The sequence below is a fragment of the Zootoca vivipara genome, chromosome 13 (assembly GCF_965207765.1).
Source record: "Zootoca vivipara chromosome 13, rZooViv2.hap1.1, whole genome shotgun sequence".
NCBI classification, from domain to species: Eukaryota; Metazoa; Chordata; class Lepidosauria; order Squamata; family Lacertidae; genus Zootoca; species Zootoca vivipara.
Genome location: NC_142596.1, coordinates 3,615,180 through 3,638,760, shown reverse-complemented (window position 1 = coordinate 3,638,760; position 23,581 = coordinate 3,615,180). Strand labels below are relative to the sequence as shown.

Here is a 23,581-nt window from a genome sequence, read left to right as displayed (position 1 = left end):
CTCTTCTTATAAGGTGTTCCATTTATTTTAGGAAATTACTGAGGTTTTAAGCTTACTTAACTTTTTCTGTTCTATTTAATATGATTCATGTAAGTTCAGAGTTATACATGTGAGATTCTGGAAGATGTATAGTTGGCCACTGTGGTCCTGTTGGCAATTCTGGCCCGTAGTGTGATGATATAGCCTTTTCTGTTGTGGTGTCCAGTTGTGGAACTCCCTACTGCTGGAAGTACAGTCGTTTCCCTTGTTGGCAGTTTAAGATCAAGTGAAGACATCTTTGTTTCTCTTTGCAGATTTTCAGGATAGGTGAGCTAAAAAGCTGTTTGGTCTACTGCAGTGGTAATTTTGTGATAATTTCAGTTTTATAGTTTTAAAATTTATGCTGTTACCTGGTATATTTTATTGAAGTTTTGTATACTACTCTGGGATCCTTTGGGGGGGGGGGGAGAGTCTATAAGAGTGTAGCACCACCCCAGAATGCTGGACTACATGAATCATTGGTCTGATCCAGAAGAGCCGCTCTTAGGTTCCTACTAATTTGCTCTAAGAGTGGAAATTGCTATAGATACTATTTCTGTGCATAGTGGCAATATGACCACCAGTTTTATTTGCCTATAAATTCTCTTAATTGAAAAACACATGCTACAGTATCTGTTATCAGATTTTGAACAGTTGTGTGTTTGAGAAAGAGAAAGAATTAATTATTTGGTTTAGCCTTCATTGTGTTTTATTTGTATTTTTATAACATTTCTAAATTATGAAGATATTTATATCTTACATGTTTTATATTAAGGGAATATTAAGGGACTACCCTTGGTTGTGGTGAAGAAAAGCAATATATATATATATTGTGGCTGGAAAATGTGTTGCCATGGAGATTTCACTGAGAAGGCAATGATATGGCCTTTATTGCAAAAAAACATTTTTGATCTATCTGATTTGAATAATTATTGCCTAATATCCCAGATCCAGGTGCTCTTGGAGGAAACAGATTTTCTAGACCTGCTTCAATCAGAGTTTAGGCCTGATTTTAGCACAGAAGCTGCTTTGGTTGCCCTGTATATTGACCTCTGTCAGGAGAGAAATAGGGGAAATGTGTCTTTGCTAATACAGTGGTACCTCTACTTACGAATTTAATGTGTTCCGAACGCACATTCGTAAGTCAAAAAAGTCGAATCCCATAAGAATGCATTGGGAGAAAAAATTCGTAAGTCGAAGCAACCCTATCTAAAAATTCATAAATAGAAAAAAAAATCCTATCTAAACCGCATCCAAGATGGCGGACGGAGCTCCGTTCGTAAGTAGAGTTATTCATAAGTAGAGGTACCACTGTACTCCTCGACTCCTGAGCAGCTTTCAATACCATTGACCACAGTATCCTTCTGGAGTGACTGTCCAATTTAGGGGTGGCTGGCACTGCTTTGCAGTGGTTCCAGTCCTACTTGGATGGATGTTCCCAGAGGGTGTTACTTGGGGAATGCTTTTCAGCCCCATGGAGCCTTCAATGTGGAGTTCCTCCAGGCTCAATCCTATCCCCAATGTTGTTTAACATCTACATGAAACTGCTCGGTGGGGTTATCCGGAGGTTCGGAGTACGTTGTCAGCAGTATGCTGATGACACTCAGCTCTGTTTCTCCTTTACATCTGCAGGTGAGGCAGTTGAAGTGCTGAACCAGTGTCTTGCATTGGTAATGGACAGGATTAGAGCCAACAAAGTGAAGCTCATTCCAGATAAGACTGAGGCATTGTTGGTAGTCCCTAGACCAGATGGATGGAAGCTTGCCTGCTCTTGATGGGGTTATACTCCCTCTGAAGGAGTGGGTATGTAGCTTGTTGTTGCTTGAGGCTCAGGTGGCCCAGCTGAGACAGAGATAGCCTAACTTCTGTTGTCTATGCTCTGGTAACCTCTAGCTTAGATTACTGCAACACATTATATGTAATGCTGTCTCTGAATACGGTTCAGAAACTTCACCTTGTACAGAATTCAGCACTGGGCAAGATAGTTTGAGCATATAACACCAATCCTGGTCTGACTACACTGGCTGCCAATTAGTTTCTGGGCCCAATTCAAAGTGCTAGTTTAGTCCTATAAAGCCTTAAATGGCTCAGGACTGCAATAGCTCAAGGACCACCTCTCTCCATATGAACCAGTCCAGACCCTGCAATCATCATCTGAGGCTCTTCTTCGCAGCCTTTTCTGTGGTGGCTCCCTGCTTATGGAATGTTCTCCCTAGGGAGGCTCGCCAGGCATCTCCATTTCATGTCTAGGCACCAGGCAAAATCATTCCTCTTCTAGGCCTTTGGCCTATTAAACAATTGATGGCCTTCTAAACTGTATGTGTGAAATTACTCTTTTGTTTGTTATTATGATATGCATTTTTGTGCTTTTATTTTGTAAACCTCCCTGTGATCCTCAAATGAAGGGTGTGCTCTTCAGTTGTAAATATGCCTAAAGCCATCTACTGAGTTTATCTTTGAGCGTGAGAGTCAGATGCAAGAATTCAGATCAGAAGGTTCTTGGTCCACAGTTCATTCTCAAAGCCACTGAGCTACACCATCTGTGGTGTCTGTGTAATTCAAGGCTCTGCATATTTTTAAAGTTGGTGGATGATATTTTATATAACCACACATTTAAAGTGCCAGAAGTTTATTCTTTGGGCTTAATAACAAAGCAATAAAATACATTACTGTTAATAAGAACTGGACTACATAATTTGTCAGTAAAGAGCCCTACAATGCTTGGTTGTTGCTGTTTTGTTTTGTTTTGTTTTGTTTTAATAAAAAGGAAACCTTTTCCCTAAACAAGTCTACTCTAAATTCTAGAGTGTGACAATGGCTAGAGTTGTATCTTGAAAGTAGTTGGTTTCACTTCCCATGGTCATCACTGGGTGGCTGGGCAATTCCTTGGTAGAGAAGCAAAGCATAGTATCTTTCATGTCCTGACATGACATACCATCATATTGCTCCTAAACTTGATTGTGATGCAACAAGGGGAGTGCAACAATGGAACAAGGAGTGCTACCATGAGATAAATATCATTGTATACAGCATTGGGCTCTCAAGCTTGTCATCTCAATTACAAAGCCACCTCACACTTTTAATATGAGAAGCAGCAATCTGGGAATTGCCCTGGGAATAGTATTCACCATTCTCCTGATGATTGCTATCATTGTTATACTCCGAAGAGATTCCCTAACATGGCTGTATAGAAGTCTGGTGAATCTGCCCTCTCTGACAAAACAGACATCACCAGTTGCTTCTGAGGAAAACTCTAGAGAGACAGAAAGGCCTCGCGATGAAGGAATCAGCAGCTCTGCAATGGAAGAGGAAAACGATAGTGGTCATCACTCTTCAGCAGAGGTGGAAGGAAACTTGGAATCTGATGCAAGCAAAACATCCAGGCATGGACTGATAAACAAAATTATAAGATTGTGAGCAAGGCCTGTAGTTGTAGTAGTAGTAGTAGTAGTAGTAGTAGTGCCTGTTTTAATATTTCAGTAATCCCTACAAGAATTCTCTAAGGTTGTATATGGAACTATAACTGTGGAACTCTTTCAGAATTGATTTATGCCTATGCTGCTTAAGGAAAGTTCTAGAGCAGGCATCCCCAAACTTCGGCCCTCCAGATGTTTTGGACTACAATTCCCATCATCCCTGACCACGGGTCCTGTTAGCTAGGGATCATGGGAGTTGTAGGCCAAAACATCTGGAGGGCCACAGTTTGGGGATGCCTGTTCTAGAGTAATCTTCCTCTGCACTGCTGCCTTTAACTGGACCTGTAAATAGTGTGTGTATTTCAGAGCAGCTCACTCGAGATAATATGTGCATTTTTCTGATGTGCTGACTATATCCATTGTATCCTGAGTTGTAGTTTTTTTGTGTATGTCACTTTGAAAGGATGCAGCTCTAAAAAGCAGTTTAGAAATATTTTAGATAAGTAAATTGATAAGTAGTATTATCCCAGAATTGCAGTGGTAAGTCTGAGACAGAGTAGATTTCCAAAGACCACTTAGTGCAGGCATAGGTCATCCCTGACCACTGGTCCTGTTAGCTAGGGATGATGGGAGATGTAGTCCCAAAACATCTGGAGGGCCAGGTTTGCCTATGCCTGACTTAGTGTGCTTCCTGACTGGGGCTCAGGAGCCCAGCTATGTCACCCCTTGTCTGCAGAAATGGCAGCCCATCACCCTTTTTCAAACACCCTCCCTTACCACCACCACCACAACAACAACAGCAGCAACAACAACAACAACAACTTTATTATTTATACCCCACCCATCTGGCTGGGTTTCCCCAGCCACTCTGAGCAGCTTGCAGCATATCTAAAAACATGTTTTCATCAAGCGTTAAAAACCTGCTGGTACAGGGCTGCCTTAAGACGTCTTCTAAAAGTTGTGTCATTTTTTATCTCCTTGACATCTAAAGGGAGAGCATTCCACAGGGAGGGCACCACTACTGAGAAGGCACTCTGCCCTTACGGAGTGTTCCCTCAGGCTCCACTCCTCTCCCTTCGCCTTGGTCTCTGACCCCCCCCCCCCGCTCCAAGGAGAGGTGCCTCCTCACACTGCCCCACAGGGGCCTGGGAAGCACCCCTGGCCAGCCTCAGAGGCAGGGCTGGCTCTAGGTAGAGTCCCAGTGGCACGGGGTGTCAGGGCGCCGGGCCGGTAGGCAGGGCGCCGCACGGAAGCCATGCTGCGCCCTGCAAGGGCGGGGGCGCCGGAGCGATCTCCGCCCCTCAGCGCCAGGGCGCGCGACCTGCTCGAGACTGCCCTGCTCAGAGGCACCATTCGTCTGGCGAGCTTGTAGTCAGGGCTGCTGCAAAACACAGCTGTGCAAGCTGTTGGGAGGCAGAGACACCAGATGGCATCAGAGGAAGGGAGAGGAGGAAAGAGAGACAGAGGCCAGCGTTGCATGTGGCACCCGACTATCATTCAAGGTTCCCCAGGGTGCCACGGCACACACTTTGAAAACCACTGGTTTACATCATTGAACTGCATGATTCAGTAGAAGAAACCTCTCAAAGGCCTACTGTGATTTGTTTGCAAAACAATTTGAGAATGAAATCACTAATACCTGCTCTAACTGATGCTGAGGTTGAGGCAGTTCGTTGTCCATCTGGTCCAGATTTGCAGGTGTTGCCTGAGAATGTAGACAATATTTCTTGGAGGGATGTGGCTTGATCATTGGCTGGCTAGGTTCAGGCCATGATTCTTAAAACAAAAATAAAAAAATCATCATGACCATTTCCAAAATCACATTCATATTGAAATATACATTTCCACTGTTAAAATCTTTCTTTATAATAAAACATTAAACGACTTCCTTTCTTCCTCTTCCCTGGTTCCTTTGATTTTCCCACTGTTACTGCATATTCTTATATATCCATTTAGTTCCCTTTCTCCCCTTATTCTTCTTTTATCATATATTATAATGCTGAATTTACCTTAATCCTGCTAGCGTTTTCACTTGTTTACAGTTATTTTCCAAATATTCCACAATTGTTTTCCACTCCTTTTGGTATACTTGATCATCTTGCTCTCTTATTTTACTTCTTAGACCTGCTAACTCTGCATATTCTGTCATTTTTAATTGCCAGTCCTCCTTATTAGGGACCTCACTCACCCACCATTTTGGGGCTAACAGATCTGAGCTGCTGTAGTGGTATACATAAAAATAAATAAATTCTGCCACCTGGATACTTTGTTCAGGGTGTGACTCGTGTCTTTAAAGAGCAGGCGAGGAAGTGGTCCTGGCAGTGGATATATATATATATATATATATATATATATATATATATATATATATCAATCACACACACATATATATATACACACACACACACACACACACACACACACACACACACAGTGGTGCCTCGCTAGACGAATTTAATTCGTTCCACGGGTCTTTTCTTATAACGAAAAATTCGTCTAGCGAATCCCATAGGAATGCATTGAATTTTTTTTGAATTTTTTTTTTTTGCCCATAGGAACACATTAATTGAATTTCAATGCATTCCTATGGGAAACCGCAATTCGCTAGATGAATTTTTCATAAAATGAATTCGTCTAGCGAGGCAACCTCTGCTCGAAAAATCCTTTCGTTAAGCGCAAATTTTGTTAAGCAGGGCATTCGTTAAGCGAGGCACCGCTATGTGTGTGTGTGTGTGTGTGTATTCAAATGATATAGGTAAAACACATATTCTGGCATCTGAATATTCTGGTATCTGAAGAAGTGTGCATGCACACGAAAGCTTATACCAATGACAAACTTAGTTGGTCTCTAAGGTCTCTAAGTTGGTCTCTAAGGTCCTACTGGAAGGATTTTTTTATTTTTTGTTTTGAATATTCAAATACTGTAAATAAAGCACATCATGTTTTCTTCGCCTTTAACATTGAAGTTGTATATCCAACTTCAACCAACTCTTGTTAAACCTTTCCCTTTCCCCATGTACCCTTGTGACTCCCCTCCCCACCTCCATGCATGGCTTCTTTGATTCTATTTACTAATAGCACTATTGTGTTTATGCCTACTATCTAACTTATTCAAAATTCCGTCTTCAATGTCACAATTCTTGTCTTTGTGAGCTCAGTCTATGCTCACGGTATTAATAAATTACTGTCGGAGCATCTTTGTACCAACAGATGTCTTTAGCAAGGGCAGACGGTCCCAACAGCCCCAATTTTACTGGGACATCCTGGATTCACAGAAGCACTCACAGCTTCCATTTGGATCTTGGATTGTCCTGCTTTCCAGAACCACCCCTGAGCTCTGGAAGGAGGGTGAGCTGGCCGAGCCTCTCTGTGGCCGCTGCTGCTGGCCTCCTCCCTTTTGCTGTTCATAGCAGCTGCTGGAGAGCGGGCAGAAGAGGAGAGGCTGCCTCTGCCAAAACCCAGCCCCCAGTGACGTGCCAGAACCAGCAGCTTCAGCTTGCCCACTGCGGGAGCTGCTGGCATGGCCAGCACCGCAAGGATGATCTCCCTATAGGGGCTGTCCTCGCCTCCCTCGCATACTGGAGCCCAGCAGAGGAGAGGTGCAGCGATGCTGCTGCAACTATTCCTGCTCTGCGCTGCTTCCACCCCTGGGTCATGCCTGACCTGGGAGTGGAACTGTGGCCTAGCAGCACTGGCCTGGTGCTGAGGAAGCTGCGGCCACAGTTTCCTCGCTCACCAGAGCCCAGCAGAAGAGAGATGCTTCTCTCCCGCCCCCCATCACTTCCACCCCTTTGATGTCCTGGATCCACAGGTAATAATGTTGGCGGGTATGCAAGGTATTCGAGTGGTGGCTGTGCAACTCCTGGGTCTGTTCAATTAAGTTGATATGCTAGACCTATTCCAATCAGGTTTCAGGCTCAGTTTTGATACAGAAATTTCCTCAGTAGCTCTGATGGATGGTATGTACTTAAAGAGACAAGTGTTGTGCGATGGTTGATTCTCTTGGACTTCTTGAGGGCATTTAATGCTACAGACCATGGCCTACTCTTGTTCCAGTTACATGAACTGGGAGTACCAGGAGGTAATTTACTTCTCAGAATACCACCACCAGCAGAAACTGGCAACTAGAGGTCTTTTTTTTTATCAGCAGCAATGACATAATTCCCTCTGCAAGGAAGTTCATTTAGTTCCTGTAGTCCTTTGGGTGCCAGGTTAAGACATTTTTATCTTCTCAGGCATTGTAAATGAAATGATTTTTTTTAGATCTGTTGGGGAAATAAACTTTCTTTTAAAAGCTATAATTGAGTGATGCATTCTGCTGCTTGAATTGATTGTGAAATTGTGGTAAACTTGGAAAGTTTTTAATTGTATTTCTTGTAGTAGTTTATATAATCATATTTTATTGGAATTATTTATTGTGATAAACTGTGAAATATATATATGAGGTGTGGATATACAAAGAAACAATTATATTTTACCAGTAATTGTACAAATTTTGCAATGTCAGCATTTTAGAAATGTAAAATAAATCCAGATATGAGATTGTGTATTAGTAAATGCCTTTAAAAGATGTTGTATACTAAAGTGTGTGCATTCTACAGAGTTATAGAATTGCTATGGCAATGTGGAATCTGGCAAACGTTTTAGCAACCTGATAGTATCAGTATTCATTTCATTCATTTAAAGCAAATAGAAAGGTTTGGGAACACTTGGAAGATGGTTGGCGATACCTCAGTCGCTAGGCCAAAAAAAGTCCCAGTTTTGAGGGGAAAGCTTGATTGGAAAGAGGATAATAATATTAATGTAAAATATACATATTTATAAGCTGCTATTTAGACATGTATTTACAGAACTTGGCTTTTTTTGGTGCAGAGCACACAGAGATAAAAATAAAGCCCTGAGTGCTGGACAAGCTGGAACGTGTCCAGAGGAGGGCAACCAAAATGGTCAAAGACCTAGAAATGATGCCTTATGAGGAACGGCTTAGGGAGCTGGGTATGTTTAGCCTGGAGAAGAGAAGGGGTGATATGACAGCCATGTTCAAATATATAAAAGGATGTCATATAGAGGAGGGAGAAAGGTTGTTTTATGCTGCTCCAGAGAAGCAGACATGGAGCAATCGATTCAAACTACAAGAAAGAAGATTCCACCTAAACATTAGGAAGAACTTCCTGACAGTAAGAGCTGTTCGGCAGTGGAATTTGCTGCCAAGGAGTGTGGTGGAATCTCCTTCTTTGGGAGGTCTTTAAGCAGAGGCTTGACGGCCATATGTCAGGAATGCTTTGATGGTGTTTCCTGCTTGGCAGGGGCTTGGACTGGATGGCCCTTGTGGTCTCTTCCAACTCTATGATTCTCTGATTCTATGGATTTGTTTTGCTTTTTGCCTCAAAGTCCCTTGTTTAAATCTGTAGGGCTACCTCTATGCATGCTTAACAATTTTAGGATAATTTATTATTGCAGTTTATTTTCACCAATCAATAACAATCTTGTGGGGTGGAAGATGTGAGAATGTGTGCATGATGGGTTTGGGTATGACAACATTGGCTAGAAATGGAACAATGACAGCGACTGCAGCAAGAATGCTTGAAAATGTAGAATGATTGTCAGCATTCCAAACTTAGAAAGTTGACGTGGCACCTTTCGACAACCTTTTCTGTTTAATTACTTTATTTTTCTCTTTCTAGATGGATGACTTGTAGCCTATTGCCAAATCCTGGCACTGCTGCACATCCAGCAGTACTTCTACATGATCCCATGACTCTTGATATGGATGCGGTCCTGTCAGACTTTGTTCGGTCCACAGGGGCAGAACCGGGTTTGGCAAGAGACTTGCTAGAAGGTAAGCTCAAGACTAATGGACCTCAGGAAATGATTCGTCATCATCGCTATCATTTATTAGTGACTTTAATAAATTATAATTCATAATATTAGCTTTCCTCACAAAAGTGACCCATTGCAACTTACAAGCACAGTATAGAGACTAAAATCGATTGCAGCAGACACAACCAAATCAATAGGTTTCCTTCTCTCCATTCTGTGGAAAGATTCTTATTTTATACACTCCTGATCCCATGATGTAGGATTTCCTTCATCAGGTCAAGATGGAAGTTGGACTTTTATGAAGGATAGCTTTTTGGTTTTGATTCTGTTATCTCAGAGATCTCAGGAAGTTTCTTGGCTTGTTTTTTCACCTTCTTTGAGAACAATGTGGAGTGCTATGGAATGTGAATAGGTTCCTTGATTTAAAAAAATTCTGTACAAGTTTTGGCATTGATGGGTTTTGCTGCTCTGCAGAGGCTGAATGGCTGTTCCCATTCATTGGGTTGGGGCTTGCACAGAAGAACTTTAAAGTAAGCTTTGTCCTCGTTTAGTGAGAAGTGGTGGTATTGTGTAGACAACACTGGATCCCCGCAGAGAACATCTTAGATTGGACTCAATACTGGCAGTACACTTCTGAAAAAGTGTCCATAGCAATTTAGGCAACCAGTTCATGTTTGTGGCAAAGTGGGCTCTCACCCATTAAAGTATATGTTACAATAAATCTGATAGTCTTGTGTTAGAGTTGTGTTAGTACAGTGGACTATTTTGGCTACCCTTCTGGAATATTTGTGGTGCACATGTTTAATGTAACTATTGCTTATATCACAGACTCTGGTAGATAATTATTTCAGTATAAAACCAGATTATTTTAGCAAATGTGATTAAAAATGATAATTCTGAAAACTTCATCTGAACTTTGCTGTGTTTTAGGAATGGAATGTGGCCCTTTAATGACTTCAAGTTTAATCATTCAGGCTTCAATCCTGTACCTCCTTGCCTGAGAGTAAGCCCATTGAACTCAGTGGGAGGCCACTTTATGGTCACCTACAGCAGCGTTTCTCAACCGCTGTTCCGCGGCACACTAGTGTGCCGCGAGACACTGGCTGGTGTGCCGCGACGTGCGGCGATGAGAAGGGCGATTTGCATTGTCACGTGCCTGGCGGCCGCCAATATCCATCACTGACCCGCCGGAAAGCAATATTTCTCCTCCTCTTTCCCAAAGCTCAGTGCAAACGAGCCTGGCGGCCGCCAATACACAGCACTGACCCGCCGGAAAGCAATATTTGGCAAGTGTTTCTTACAGTCATAATTATAATATAGGGCGGCACAGAGTTAAATTTTTTAACTTTTTTAATGGTGGTGTGCCTCGTGATTTTTTCACGGAACAAGTGTGCCGTGGCCAAAAAAAGGTTGAGAAACACTGACCTACAGAACGTGATGGAAGGTTGAAATAAAAATGAAATGAAATGCAAACCGAATATTGCCATTTCTGATATCAGATTTGTGTCCTAAATTCAAATTCCCAGTGGGGGAAGCATTTTAACCTCCCAGGACGGACCTAATGACCTAGGAGTAACTATCCTTGGCATACCAGTGTGTTCGAGTTCGAGTTATTATATATATATATATATATATATATATATATATATATATATATATAGCTACTGTGAGTTATGTACAGGCGACTCCCCACTTACGCGGGGGTTACGTTCTGGGCCTCATGTACATCAGTGAAATGCACGTAGGTGGGGAGCACCCTGGAGAATCCTAGTGGCTTGCGAGGAAACCCTCCCTAGAGGCAATAGAGGATGTAGCGTGTCAGGGCTGGAGCCAGACACAGGTCAGCAAGCAAGGAGCAGACTTTGTCAGAGAAGTTAACTCTTTATTCAAATAAATGGCACACAACTCTGCAACACTTCCCAGTAACTCATGCCCCTATAGAGCAATAGCTAGGACTGATGGTCCCTGCTTTCAGCCCCCTCTAAGCTCTTCCTCTGCTGGATGTTTCCGAAGCAGTCTTAAACTGTGCCTGGGCATCTCTAATCTCTGCTCCGCTCTACACATCACTCTGTGTGACCTTGGAGACGAGGAGAGGAGCTTGTCACAGTAGGAGAGGCAGGCTCCCTGTCTTCTTCTGCAGCCTCTTGCCCCATCTCCTTTGATTCAGCCTCTGAGTCAGAACTGCTCCTTGTCACAGGCTCTCCCTGCTCACTAAATCCTGTTGCTCCCTCGGTATCTAACAACTCCTACCACTCTTCTCCCTCTGACCTCTCCTCGGTGTCCCACCACCAATCTTTGAGCTCTGAGCCTTCCTCCTCTGGGGTTTCCCTTGGCAGTTCTCCAGCTGGTTCCACTCCTCATCATCCAGCCAGTCCCTGACACAGAGGGCTTTGTGGAGGCTGCTCAGCCTCCCCACGTAGCGCAGCAGCAGTAGCCACTTCCCCGTGCATCAATGCCCCTCCAGCTCACATGGAGACCCTTCCCAGATCCCAAAGAGCACATCCTCTGCAGACTCTGGGGTTTTGTGAGGAATGTCACATTCTAACAAACTTAGTGAAGAAATCACTGTGATACTGCAGCATTAAAAAAAAAAATCAAAACATTAATTTTAAATGGCAAAAAGAGCACATTTATCTAAATCAACAAATGATACATTTGTTCTTTTTTGTGCTAAGCCATCTGTATTAGAACTATATCGCCACCTGCTACTTAGAATAATTATCACCCACCTCCAGCTTGATATATTGCTTAATTGAGGTAGGTACAATTTGCCACAAGGGAGCCTGAATGACCAAAGTCAGAAGCCAGGACAGGGCCCTGTTTCAGTGTCTTTAACCTTCATCAGCTAAGTTTAAGGAGGTCAACGTGTACCCACTTGTTCTCTGTATACGTTGGGTACACGTTCCTTAAACTTAGCTGACGAAAGTTAAGGACACCGAAATAGGGCCCTGTCCTGGCTTCTGACTTTGGATTATTGTGGACGCTACCTTATTTTAGAAGACTCTTACATCAAACATGGTATCGATATATTCTGACTTCGGATTATTGTGGTCTCTATCTGACTTTAAAAGACTTCTACACCAAATGCCATATTGATATTTTGCATCAAAAGACTCTTTAATGGAACTGGAACCTGAATTATTCAATTAGATACCATTGAACTGAGAAATTTTCAGTCTGTGAATATTATTTAAACATTAAGTTTATTAGAGAAATTGTATGGTTGCATGTAATTTTGTTTTCTATGTTCACAACTGGTTTGTTAATAGGGATTATTCTCATTATTGAATGATATTGTTGGCCTGAGTTCTTGGTCTGATTCTTATTGGTGTGTCTAACAACAAGAACTCCAATTTATCTAATATTATTACCATGGTCAAATGGTGAACTTACTCAGCATTATTTAATACCTAAGTAATCCATCTTTGTATACCCCCAATGAACACACACTTGATAGGCACAGGCCCTGTTTTCCACCTATAGGTAATGGTGCATATTATTTCCATATATGCAGTCCTTTCCATATATAAGACTAGGGTGGGTTTTTTTTACTAAAAAATAATGTTAAAAGGGGGGGAGTAGTCTTATACATGAGGGCAATCTTCCCCCATTTTCTTAATGTTGAGTCCTCAAAAATAGGGGGTGTCTTATACACGGGGGCGTGTTATACACAGAAAAATGCGGTAAATCGTTCCCAACATTGGAGTTATTCTGCTAGCTATTCGGGTGATACAGACATTTTCTCTTTCTTAAGAAATGAATGTTAAAACTTGGCTAGAATTTGAACATTTTAAACAAATGAGATATTTGCTAAGACAGTGGACCCTCTTGTTACATTCCCTTCAGGTAACGTAACTTTCAGGTTGCGAACGGAGCAAACCCAGAAGTGTATACTTCCGGGTTTCGTCGTGCGCGCATGCGCAGAAGCGCTCAATCACTCCGTGCGCGTGCGCAGAAGGGTGCCTCCATTTACAAAGATTTCGGGATATGGCTGGTCCTCTGGAACGGATCCCGTTCATAACCAGAAGTACCACTGTAATCAGAATGTACACATTTTTAACATCTTAATGTGAAATGTTCCTTTTTGAATTGTCAGGTGCTCGCTTCGGCAGCACATATACTAAAATTGGAACGATACAGAGAAGATTAGCATGGCCTTTTTGAATTGTCAGGAAACCTGTAGTTTGACATAGATGTAAAAAATTTCTTCTACTTCCTCAACCTACAGAAGTGGTTCATCTGTTCACAACCATAGTTTGTGAATTGTATCTTCATTTACAAGCCATAAACTAATGCTCTTTTCTCATCCTGTATTGTCAACACAATAACCAGTTGCTTTCTGCCAGTTGATATCAATGAGAACTAAAAAGTGTGTCACCTTTCCCACAGAGTAATATTTCATGTTCTTTTTCTGGTCAAGATAAATTGAAAAGGCAGCCCTCCTGGTTATTTTCATAACCTGCCACCTGAAGAATTTCGGGATAGAATTTCCATTGTATTTCTCTAATTTGGGATCAAAATAAATTTAAATTATTGAAATGAATCTAAATATATTAAATGATTAATCAAAACATGTATGTGCAAAACATTTCTTTTTTGCTTTTTAAGATGAAAATGTTCATTATAAAACCTAGAGCTCAGGGCATGTTATACACAAATAGGTTCTGCATTTACTGTTCTCATCTCTTTATATATTTATTAAATTAAGCCAGTTAACATTTTAGGCAAAAGTTTCTGAGTCATTTAAAAAAAATTGAGCTAGAATAGGTGGTACAGAACATTATACTTCTATTTTTTTCTCTTATTCCTTTTGACTGTCAACAATAACATATGTTGTATTTGTACTGCATGTTCATTCCATTTAAATGCCCTGCAAAGTGATTTGGGAATAAATGTTCCATTAAAAAAAAAAAATCCCGAGTGAATACATACTGATACTGTAGTAGGATCCACTTCTGCCATAGCTGAACAGGTTTTACAATATCAAATAATGATAAATCCTAACCAAACAGAGCCAGATTGAAATAATAAAAAGAAAGATGGTTCCTCTTTTCATCATAAAATGCAGAGATGACTTATCATTACAAGGCCCGTCAGTGTCACATTTCATTCTTACAAGTCTTACACATAGAATATTCTCTTGCTGGTGCCAATAAAAGTACTATGCAATCCTCAGCGTATGTGCTTTCCCTGAGGTGTTTCTTTAAAAATAAAAATCTGGAGAGGCTATTAATATCTAGGGTTAAGATAATTCTAGAATGAAATGAAAGTAACATTTAAATAATAGGGGCTTGAAAAGAAACAACCTGATTGCCTGACGTCAGCCAGCTTTTAAAACATTGCCATTTAAAACATTGCCGTTTAAAATGTCAGCATCTAAACTGGTGTTAAGGATCGTCTCATTGTCAGCCTCTTTTTTGAATATGGTGTTCTCATGAGCATGCATTGAAGGAGTTGGGTGATCTCTGACTGTGCTTTGGAAGGTGGTTAAGTGCTTTCATCCTTCTGGTGTAAATGATGCCCTAATTCAATAGAGGAAAATGAGAGGCATTATGCTTTGATGAAAATGAATAATCATTGTATGGTTTGAGAGCCAAGGATTACTCATAGGTCCTTTACTCTGACTGCTTTTTTGGCAGAGGTAGCTTACTTATCCCATGCAACTCTGCATCAGTGTCCTGTTCAACTAACAACGCTACTTGAGTTCTTTCCTTAGGCATAACGAAGCTTTTGTTGTGATAAAAGAAAATCAAGTGTTGTTATTGTTACATGTTAAATAATTATATAAATGCCATTTTTCTGCAACAAAAAAGTCTCTCAAGGTAGTTGGCTTAGGCTCCAAAGTATGTTTAAAACTATCACTTCGTGCAAAGTTCCATTATCATTATTAAAGGAATTGATTTTTAAATAACCTTTCGGACACACATTTTCTGTTAAGCAGTTTTGTAGCGCCATTCCCTAGCAATATGTACTCTAGAAATGCTTTGCAGAGATATAAACCTGCTTTAGCTGTGTGCAACCTTAAAGGCACTCCTTCTGTTCCTGTCATAGCTACCTGAAAAGCTGAAATATGCTTAATGGTGTGCAAAACCTGCTCATCATAATTTGGAATGTGCTGAGTCTTCTGAGTATTCTTAGAGAAGTCTTATAAAAAGTTCATACTTCTGACAAGAATCCTCCAAAGTCTGAGAAGATACAGCCAGATCCAGAACCACAAAGCTGGTAATGGTAGAGATGCTATAGTCTGTCAGCTTTCCTTCTCTCTCTCCCCTGCCCCTCCTTCCCAAATGTACCATTTTAAAACATTTAGAAGAGATAAAGTGCTTTGATTTCTCCCATACTCTTATTTCTTTAAATAACTTGTTACTGGTGTCACCAAATATCAGTAGGTGGTCTCCATTGCCATTATAAGAGAATAAGGGAGGCATTCATTGTGAGTTCCAACCCCTCTTTCTCTAGAAAGGCAGCACTGGTAACAGCTATGTCACTTCTGGTCTCACAAAATTTAGAATTTCTGTAGGTGACATCTATAAAGACAGGGCTTTCATATTCACTTGATACTCCAATTTATAAGAGAGGTTTTCAAGCTGAAGCTCCACAAGCAGACACTTCAGTGGGCAGGCAGAACATGGAACATTTTTACTCCCGATTAATTAATACAGAACAGTTGCCACTGCTTTGATACTTGCAAATACCAGTCACTCTTGTTAACAATGCTCTTATGATGTCTCATTCTTAGGCAAAAATTGGGATTTGACAGCTGCCCTGAGTGACTATGAGCAGCTTAGGCAGGTTCATACAGCTAATCTGCCACAAGCGTTCAACGAAGGGAAGTATCCTAAGCCGCAGCAGGAAACGGATCCTTCCCAACAGGTGAACAAGAGTGAGCGACCATCACTTCAAAGACAGGATGACATTGCTCAAGGTACAGTGCTTCTAGCCAACTTTGATTGGCAAGCTGCTGCTGTAGGTTTTCTGTTAACCTAACACAGGTAAAAGGCTTACTACTGAGATGCCAAAAAAATAAAATAGGTAGGCCCACCCCAAAACTGCCCTGCCCTTGATATACCTTCATAAATTCAGCGTTGGCAACATACAAGTTTGTCAAAACTATGGATGTTAGGCTTTCATGTTGTTGGACATATATTGTAAGGTAGGACTCTCTTTTTCTCCGTTACCAAAGAGTTTCAGATTTCTGCCAAAGAGAGGGTCGGCATAAAAACCCAGAACAAACTATTATGTAAGCTAGCGATTACAAAAGACATTTACTAGCTTCTGATGCCATTTACTGGGGTATTAATAGGAACAAATTTTATTTACATGAGCCTAATTGGTTTATATAAGTAGAATCCTGACTCTCCTTTTTCTATCAACAAAAAAGCAGCAGTAGTGGTCATTGCCAACAGTACTAGTAATAATTATTATTTATATAGTTATATTATTATATTATTAAATACCTGTACGAAGAGTCGGACACGACTAAACGACTAAACAACAACAACAAATACCTGTTGGTGTTCAGGGTGCTTTATAAAAAAAATAGTGAAATTCAACTCGGTTGGTATGTTTAAATTCTACTTAAAGCCACTTTTTAAAAAAAATTGGGGAAGAAAAGAATTCACATGCTTTTGTAAAGATAAGAAACATAAGAAACCGAGTGCCACAGTGAAAAGCCCACCATAGCAAAGGGTTAATCTCACTACCTCAATATACACTGCTAGGATTCCCAAATGGCAGGCAAGGTCTGAGTGAACATAACCAATGCTTTGGATGCCATTAGTTCAGCTGCTGAGATGTTAGAGAGGAGCTTTAGAGCAGGGATGGGGGACCTCTGACCCTCCAGATGTTGGACTCTAGCTCCCACCATCCTATAATACTGGCTCTGCTCATACTGGGAGATGGAGCCCAACAACAGCTGGAGGGGTGCAGGTTTCCCATCCTTGCCTTAGAGTCAGACCATGCAGCTATCGAGTCAGAGGCATTTGAGAATTCCTAGACCCACAGACAATCTTTGCACTAAATAAAATGGCACTAGACAATTTTTATGCCATGGGCTTTCAGATCCTTGTGAAGGAAAATCAGTTGAGCAGGATCAGAGCATTGCACTAGAAAAGGTCAGACAACAGTTGCTGTGGATATTATGGGATGTACTGTACAGTATTTTCTCATTGTCATGTATGTGCAGATGTCATCCGAGTCCACAACATCAGGCAAAAAAAACAGAACCTGCCTTCAAATTTGAGCACAATTATTACTTCTACTCAACTATTTGCAGATTAAAGCCAGTTTTGGTCTGTTTGATGTTGTGTTGGGATGCCAGAGAGTGACTCTGTGATGCATTTTATTTGATCTGTTAGGAAAGTTGAAAGTGAATTACTGAATAATTATTTAATATATTTCATGATCAGCTAGTACCTATTTCTTCCAGAAAATTATGATAACTCTGAAGCCAGATTTTGCAGAACCAGACTTCTTTCCCTATCTACATATATAAAAATGTTCCCACTGCGTGCACGGATGCCCCAGCCTTTCACCGTAACCGCTTAACTGAATTGCATCAAATTAGGACAAAGCATACCTTGCCCATCAGGGAGGGATCTTGCATAATTTTTTTCCGAAAAAAGCACACCTTTCATACCTAAAATAATGATTAAACACAAAAAGTGGTGCCCAAATTATACATCACCAGCAGATGCTCTGAAGACTCCAGCAGCATCCAATAGAAAGGCAGATTGCGCGCTATCACCAGCAAAAGCTCTGATGGGCGGTGCCAAATAATGATGTCATCAACCGAGCAACTGAAACCACCAAGGCGGCCATTACCAGACAACCCACAGAGTCAGGCTGGGGCCAAGGAATGGAGATACAGTGGTACCTCAGTTTATGAACACAATTGGTTCCGGAAGTCTGTTCATAAACTGAAGCGTTCATAAACTGAAGCGAACTTTCACATTGAAAGTAATGGAAAGTGGATTAATCTGTTCCAGACGGTCCGCGGAGTACTTAAACTGAAGTGTTCATAAACTGAAGCGAACTTTCCCATTGAAAGTGGATTAATGGAAAGTGGATTAATCCGTTTCAGATGGGTCCGCGCGTTCGTAAACCGAAAATTCGTAAACTGAGGTGATCATAAACTGAGGTTCCACTGTACAGGGCAGAGGCTTCAGCTCACATTTAAATACTAGCCCAAGCCAAGGCCGACAGACTAGGCCTCGTCTCTACTTTAAAGCCTACAAACTAGGGCTCTGCTCTATTTTACAAACTAGGCCTCGGCTCTACTTTACAGCCTACAGACTAGGCCTCGACTCTACTTCACAGACTAGGCCTTGGCTCCACTTTACAGACTAGGCATCAGCTCTACAGCCCTTTAAATACTATCCCGAATGGAGCCCTGGATGGGGTGGGGGGGAGGGGCCCAAATATGTCATGGGCTGACGTGGGGTGGGGGGAGGAGGGATAGGATACCTCATGGGTCACTACAGGATGGGAGTAAACACAGGGATGAGACACAACCATGGGGGGGGGACACATAGTCCAGGGGGAAACGGACACATCCTCCCCCTTTCGTGGGAAACATTGACCCTGAGCATAGCTGTCAAGTTTTCCCTTTTCTATTCAGCATAAGGGAATTTCCCTTAAAAAAAAGGGAGAACTTGACAGCTATGATCCTGAGTCAGGCACAGCAACGCGTCATGGATCGTCACAGGGTGGGGGCAGCCACAGGGATAACCCACAGCAACGCGTGGGAGGGTCAACTAGTCTTATATAAAAACAGGATCCTAACTAACTAGCAACATTTCAAGGTAGGGATTAAGGGAGCAGCTCCTCAGGATTTCCAGTTTGGCTTACTGGGAGGTGGGGAAGTTCAGTACTTGTGTACTGATTTTCCACTGCAATTTATTCCAGACTGGAGCTGTGACATATGCAATATAATCTCAGGGAACACAAAGAAAGTGATAATTCATCATAAATTTGGGACTAGGTTACAAGAGAGACTGCATTCTCCTGTTCAGACCTTCTTGGTTGCCGATGTAATCTGAGGAGCCCCTCTTAGTGCCGCTGCAAGCCCTTGAAATTTGTATTGTGGCCACCCAGAGTATGGTCTTTAAATCTGCAATGTAGAATGCTCTATGTTGTGTATTAATTCAAATATTCTGTAATCTGGTGGGAGTACTGTTCATTTGTCTGTTTAAAGGGGACAAGCACAATCCTCAGCCTGATTGGGTTCCGCCGGAAAGTTAGAGTTCTATTGGTTTCCGCTTAAATGTATCTTTCTTCACCCAACCCTTGTTCCTATAAATACAGCTTCCCTTTACCCCAGTCCCTAGTCCTGTTTGCCCTAAATAAAGAACTGTTCTCATGAAGATGGTATCTGGACTCTTAAGCCACGACACAACACTCTACCCCAGGCATCCCCAAACTCGGCCTTCCAGTACAATTCCCATCATCCCTGACCACTGGTCCTGTTAGCTAGGGATCATGGGAGTTGTAGTCCCAAAACATCTGGAGGGCCGAGTTTGGGGGTGCCTGCTCTACCCCTTGAAATAAGGCATTCACTGATATTCCAGTTTCTTTCCATTTCACACATACAGCTGTTGATGATGTATTTTATGATATCTTACTGGTGGTCGCTGTGAAGTTTTAGCTGTATTTTATGCTGTTTTATTGTAGGCATTGTATACTTTTTATTCTCTAACAGTCCTTTTAATAAAATCAAAATAAAATAAAATAGAAAACTTCCTTTCAGTAGCACCTTAGAGACTAACTAAGTTTGTCATTGGTATGAGCTTTCGTGTGCATGCACACTTCTTCAGATACCTCTTCTTCATACCAATGACAAACTTAGTTGGTCTCTGAGATGCTACTGGAAGCAATTTTTCTATTTTATTTTTATTTTGTTACGATGGCAGACCAACATGGCCACCTACCTGTAACCATAGCTGCCAAGTTTTCCCTTTTCTCGCGAGGAAGCCTATTCAGCATAAGGAAATTTCCCTTAAAAAAAGGGAGAACTTGGCAGCTATGCCTGTAACTAGTCCTTTTAATAAACCTACAATCAAAGGTCATGGGGTTCTATTTCATTTTGCCTTGAGAGCAAGCATATAGTACAGATGAGAGAAGAGATCATTGTCTCCAGCAGGGTAAAAGTACTTTGGGAGTACACCTTTAGACTGCAATCTTAAAGGCACTTGCTAAGGAGTAAGCCCCATCAAGCTCAGGGGGATTTACTTCTGAGTAAAAACATTTAGAATTGCTATGGTTGTCTCATCCCCCCCCTTTTTTTTTGTTCCTGCACAGAAAAGAGGCTGTCTAGAGGAATTTCTCATGCCAGCTCAGCCATAGTCTCCCTTGCTCGGTCCCATGTGGCCAGTGAATGCAACAATGAACATTTTCCTTTGGAGATGCCCATCTACACATTCCAGCTCCCTGACCTTAGTGTTTACAGTGAAGACTTTAGAAGCTTCATTGAGCGGGACTTGATTGAGCAAGCAACCATGGCTGCTCTGGAACAAGCTGGTGAGTAAATACTTAAGACAAGGGAGTCTGGCTTGTTTGACCTTCTTGTTTGAGTACCACTCTTTTAAGTCCATATTATTGTTGGAGCTGATTGCTTACATCTTAGATACATACGCTTAATTCAGATGGCTTAAAAAAGATTAAACAAATGTGTTTTATATGACAGCAGAAATAATAACTCTCTGAAATAACTGCAATAGCATGCAGGTTGGCTAGTACAGTCAGGGCCATCACACACACAGTGATCCATGCAATGGTCACCTCCAGGTTTGATTACTGTAATTCGCTCAGCGCAGGGCTGCCCTTGAAGCTGACTCAGAAACTCCAGCGGGTGCAGAATGCCAAGGTGAGGCTCCTTAAGGGGTCCTTGCCACGGGACCACATTCATCCAGTGCTTTACCAGCTGCACTGGCTCCTGGTGGAGTACAGGGTCAGGTTTAAGGTGCTGGTTTTGACCTTTAAAGCCCTTTGCGGCCTAGGACCCTCGTACCTATGGGACTGCCTCTCCTGGTATGCCCCAAGGAGGACCTTAAGGTCCATAAGGTCCATAAATAACAACACTTTGGAATTCCCGAGCCCCAAGGAGGTTAGATTGGCCTCAACCAAGGCCAGGGCCTTTTCGGCTCTTTTTGCTAGCCCATGTAGGACCAGCATGGATAGTTGGCCCCGGTGAATATTTGACGTTTTCTACCCTTATGGCTTTGATCTATAGGCTACCACTAAAATGCATTGTAAGCTGCATTTTAAACTGTATTCTTACTTATATTTTAATCAACTCTTTCTTTTGTTTTGTTTTAATGTTTTTACTGTATTTATATTCAGTGTTAGCCGCCCTGAGCCTGGTCTTGGCTGGGGAGGAGGGGTATAAATAAATATATTATTATTATTATTATTATTATTATTATTATTATTATTATTATTATTGATACATATATTGTTCAGTTGTTGTTAGCCATGATAACTGTGAATAGAAACTTCATTTTCAATGGAACAGCGTACCTTAGAGTACTGGATGGGCCACTCCAGTGGGTGGCCATTGCCTTTCCACCCTGTTTGTCCCCAAAGCGTCCCCCCAAAAAAAATTTAAAATTGCCAGTGGTCTCGACAGACCACTTAATGATTTTTCTGCCTGTTGTAGCCATTGCAATGGGCTGTGCTTGATGCTGTATTGTTTTTAATTGTATTTCTATTGCTTCTTTTGTTTCTTACATTGCTTTTCAGTGTAATGCAATTTGCAATCTATAGAATTCAAGCTGCAATACAATGCAAAACAATAGAAATACAATGTAAAAATCAATGTGAATATATAATGTGGACATGCAGTGGACCACCTGAATGAAGATTGTGAACAACCGCTGGTCCACATACCACCTTTTGGGAATGCCCGCTTTAGAGGTTCTGTGGCCACTATTGGAGTAAGAAAATTATTATGCTCCTGCAGCTTCTGTTGAACTTCACTGTAGAAGAATATCTAAATAATTTAATTAGACAGAATAATAGATTAAAAGGCTTTTATATAATCTATATATATCTATGTTGTTCTGCTGTCTCAGCAAAGTCGCAACATGCCATAGCAGCAGGCATTGGCAACACCTCTGCACTCTCCATGCCCGGAACAATTATTGAATACATAGAGGCTGTTTATTGAAAGTCCAGCCTAGGGATGAAGATGATGAAGACAGGATGGATTCCTGCAATTCCCATCATTATTATCTGGATAGATTCCAGTGAGCTTTGAATAATGTCAATGGTATATGCTGGTCTTTGCTTAGAAGATGACCTACAATTGTGAGGTCTCCTTCATAATTTAGGGTTTATATGTAAAGTGATAACTTACTGAAGATCCGCTTCTGCCAGTTCACAGAATTGTTGGCATTTTAACTCCCATTATTAATACTGTATGAAACAATGTGTCACGTAAACCACAGCCTGCACAGAGATTCTTGCTGTTTCTGCCTATGTATTTTGCATGGCATAATGGGGTATGCAGTTTGCATGAATGACACAACTCTGAATGTTATTGTGCATATGTAGGACCATCAAGGCCACTCTCTACTGTTCTGAAGAGTCGTCTGGGGCAAGTGGGGGTTGTCCAAACCCAGGTCAGCGTTTTTCCTGTTGAATTCAGGTGTTATTCTGAACCCTAGGGCCAAACTCACCCTCAATTTAGCAAGGTGCCTCCACTCCTGTTTATGTCCAGTCAACCTGAGCCAAGAGATAATCAGGTTGTACACTGGACATCCTCAAGATTCCAAGGAGCAAGAGCTTTGTTGAGTATTTGTTGTCATCAGTGCCGGATTTACGTATAAGCTAAACAAGCTATAGCTTAGGGCCCCACTCTCTTGGGGACCCCAAAAAAATTTAAAGGGAAAAAAACCTGGATGTACATTTCCAATTGTATTTCAGTTCAACAATTACTTTGATAAAATACATATTTTGTTACATGCAAATGTTTATAGATACCTATTAGGTCCATAAATTACCATATAGCATATGTTGTTGTTGTTTAGTCGTTTAGTCGTGTCCGACTCTTCGTGACCCCATGGACCATAGCACGCCAGGCACTCCTGTCTTGCACTGCCTCCCACAGTTTGGTCAAACTCATGTTCGTAGCTTCGAGAACACTGTCCAACCATCTTGTCCTCTGTCGTCCCCTTCTCCTAGTGCCCTCAATCTTTCCCAACATCAGGGTCTTTTCCAAGGATTCTTCTCTTCTCACCATGGAGTTTTCTTGGCAGGGATACTGGAGTGGCTTGCCAGTTCCTTCTCCAGGTGGATCACGTTTAGTCAAAACTCTCCACTATGACCTG

The 23,581-nt window shown here is 41.6% G+C and overlaps 1 protein-coding gene and 1 non-coding gene across 6 annotated transcripts in view; both read left to right on the top strand.

Annotated features, from left to right (window-relative positions):
- The window catches only part of OTUD7A (OTU deubiquitinase 7A), a 102,424-nt gene that overhangs the window by 39,090 nt on the left and 39,753 nt on the right, over window positions 1-23,581 (top strand). For 4 of the 5 annotated variants that reach the window (XM_088656603.1, XM_088656600.1, XM_088656601.1 and 1 more), the window contains 3 exons: window positions 9,119-9,273; window positions 15,994-16,179; window positions 20,553-20,771. In XM_088656603.1, the coding sequence (XP_088512729.1) occupies window positions 9,123-9,273; window positions 15,994-16,179; window positions 20,553-20,771 (556 nt within the window). In that variant the 5' untranslated portion in view covers window positions 9,119-9,122. Of the gene's footprint in view, window positions 1-1,650; window positions 1,822-9,118; window positions 9,274-15,993; window positions 16,180-20,552; window positions 20,772-23,581 lie in introns of all 5 variants that reach the window. The other variant, XM_088656602.1, reaches the window with a different exon arrangement.
- Window positions 13,351-13,462, top strand: LOC118093325 (U6 spliceosomal RNA). The gene has a single exon (XR_015946945.1). It is a non-coding gene; the product is annotated as a U6 spliceosomal RNA (small nuclear RNA).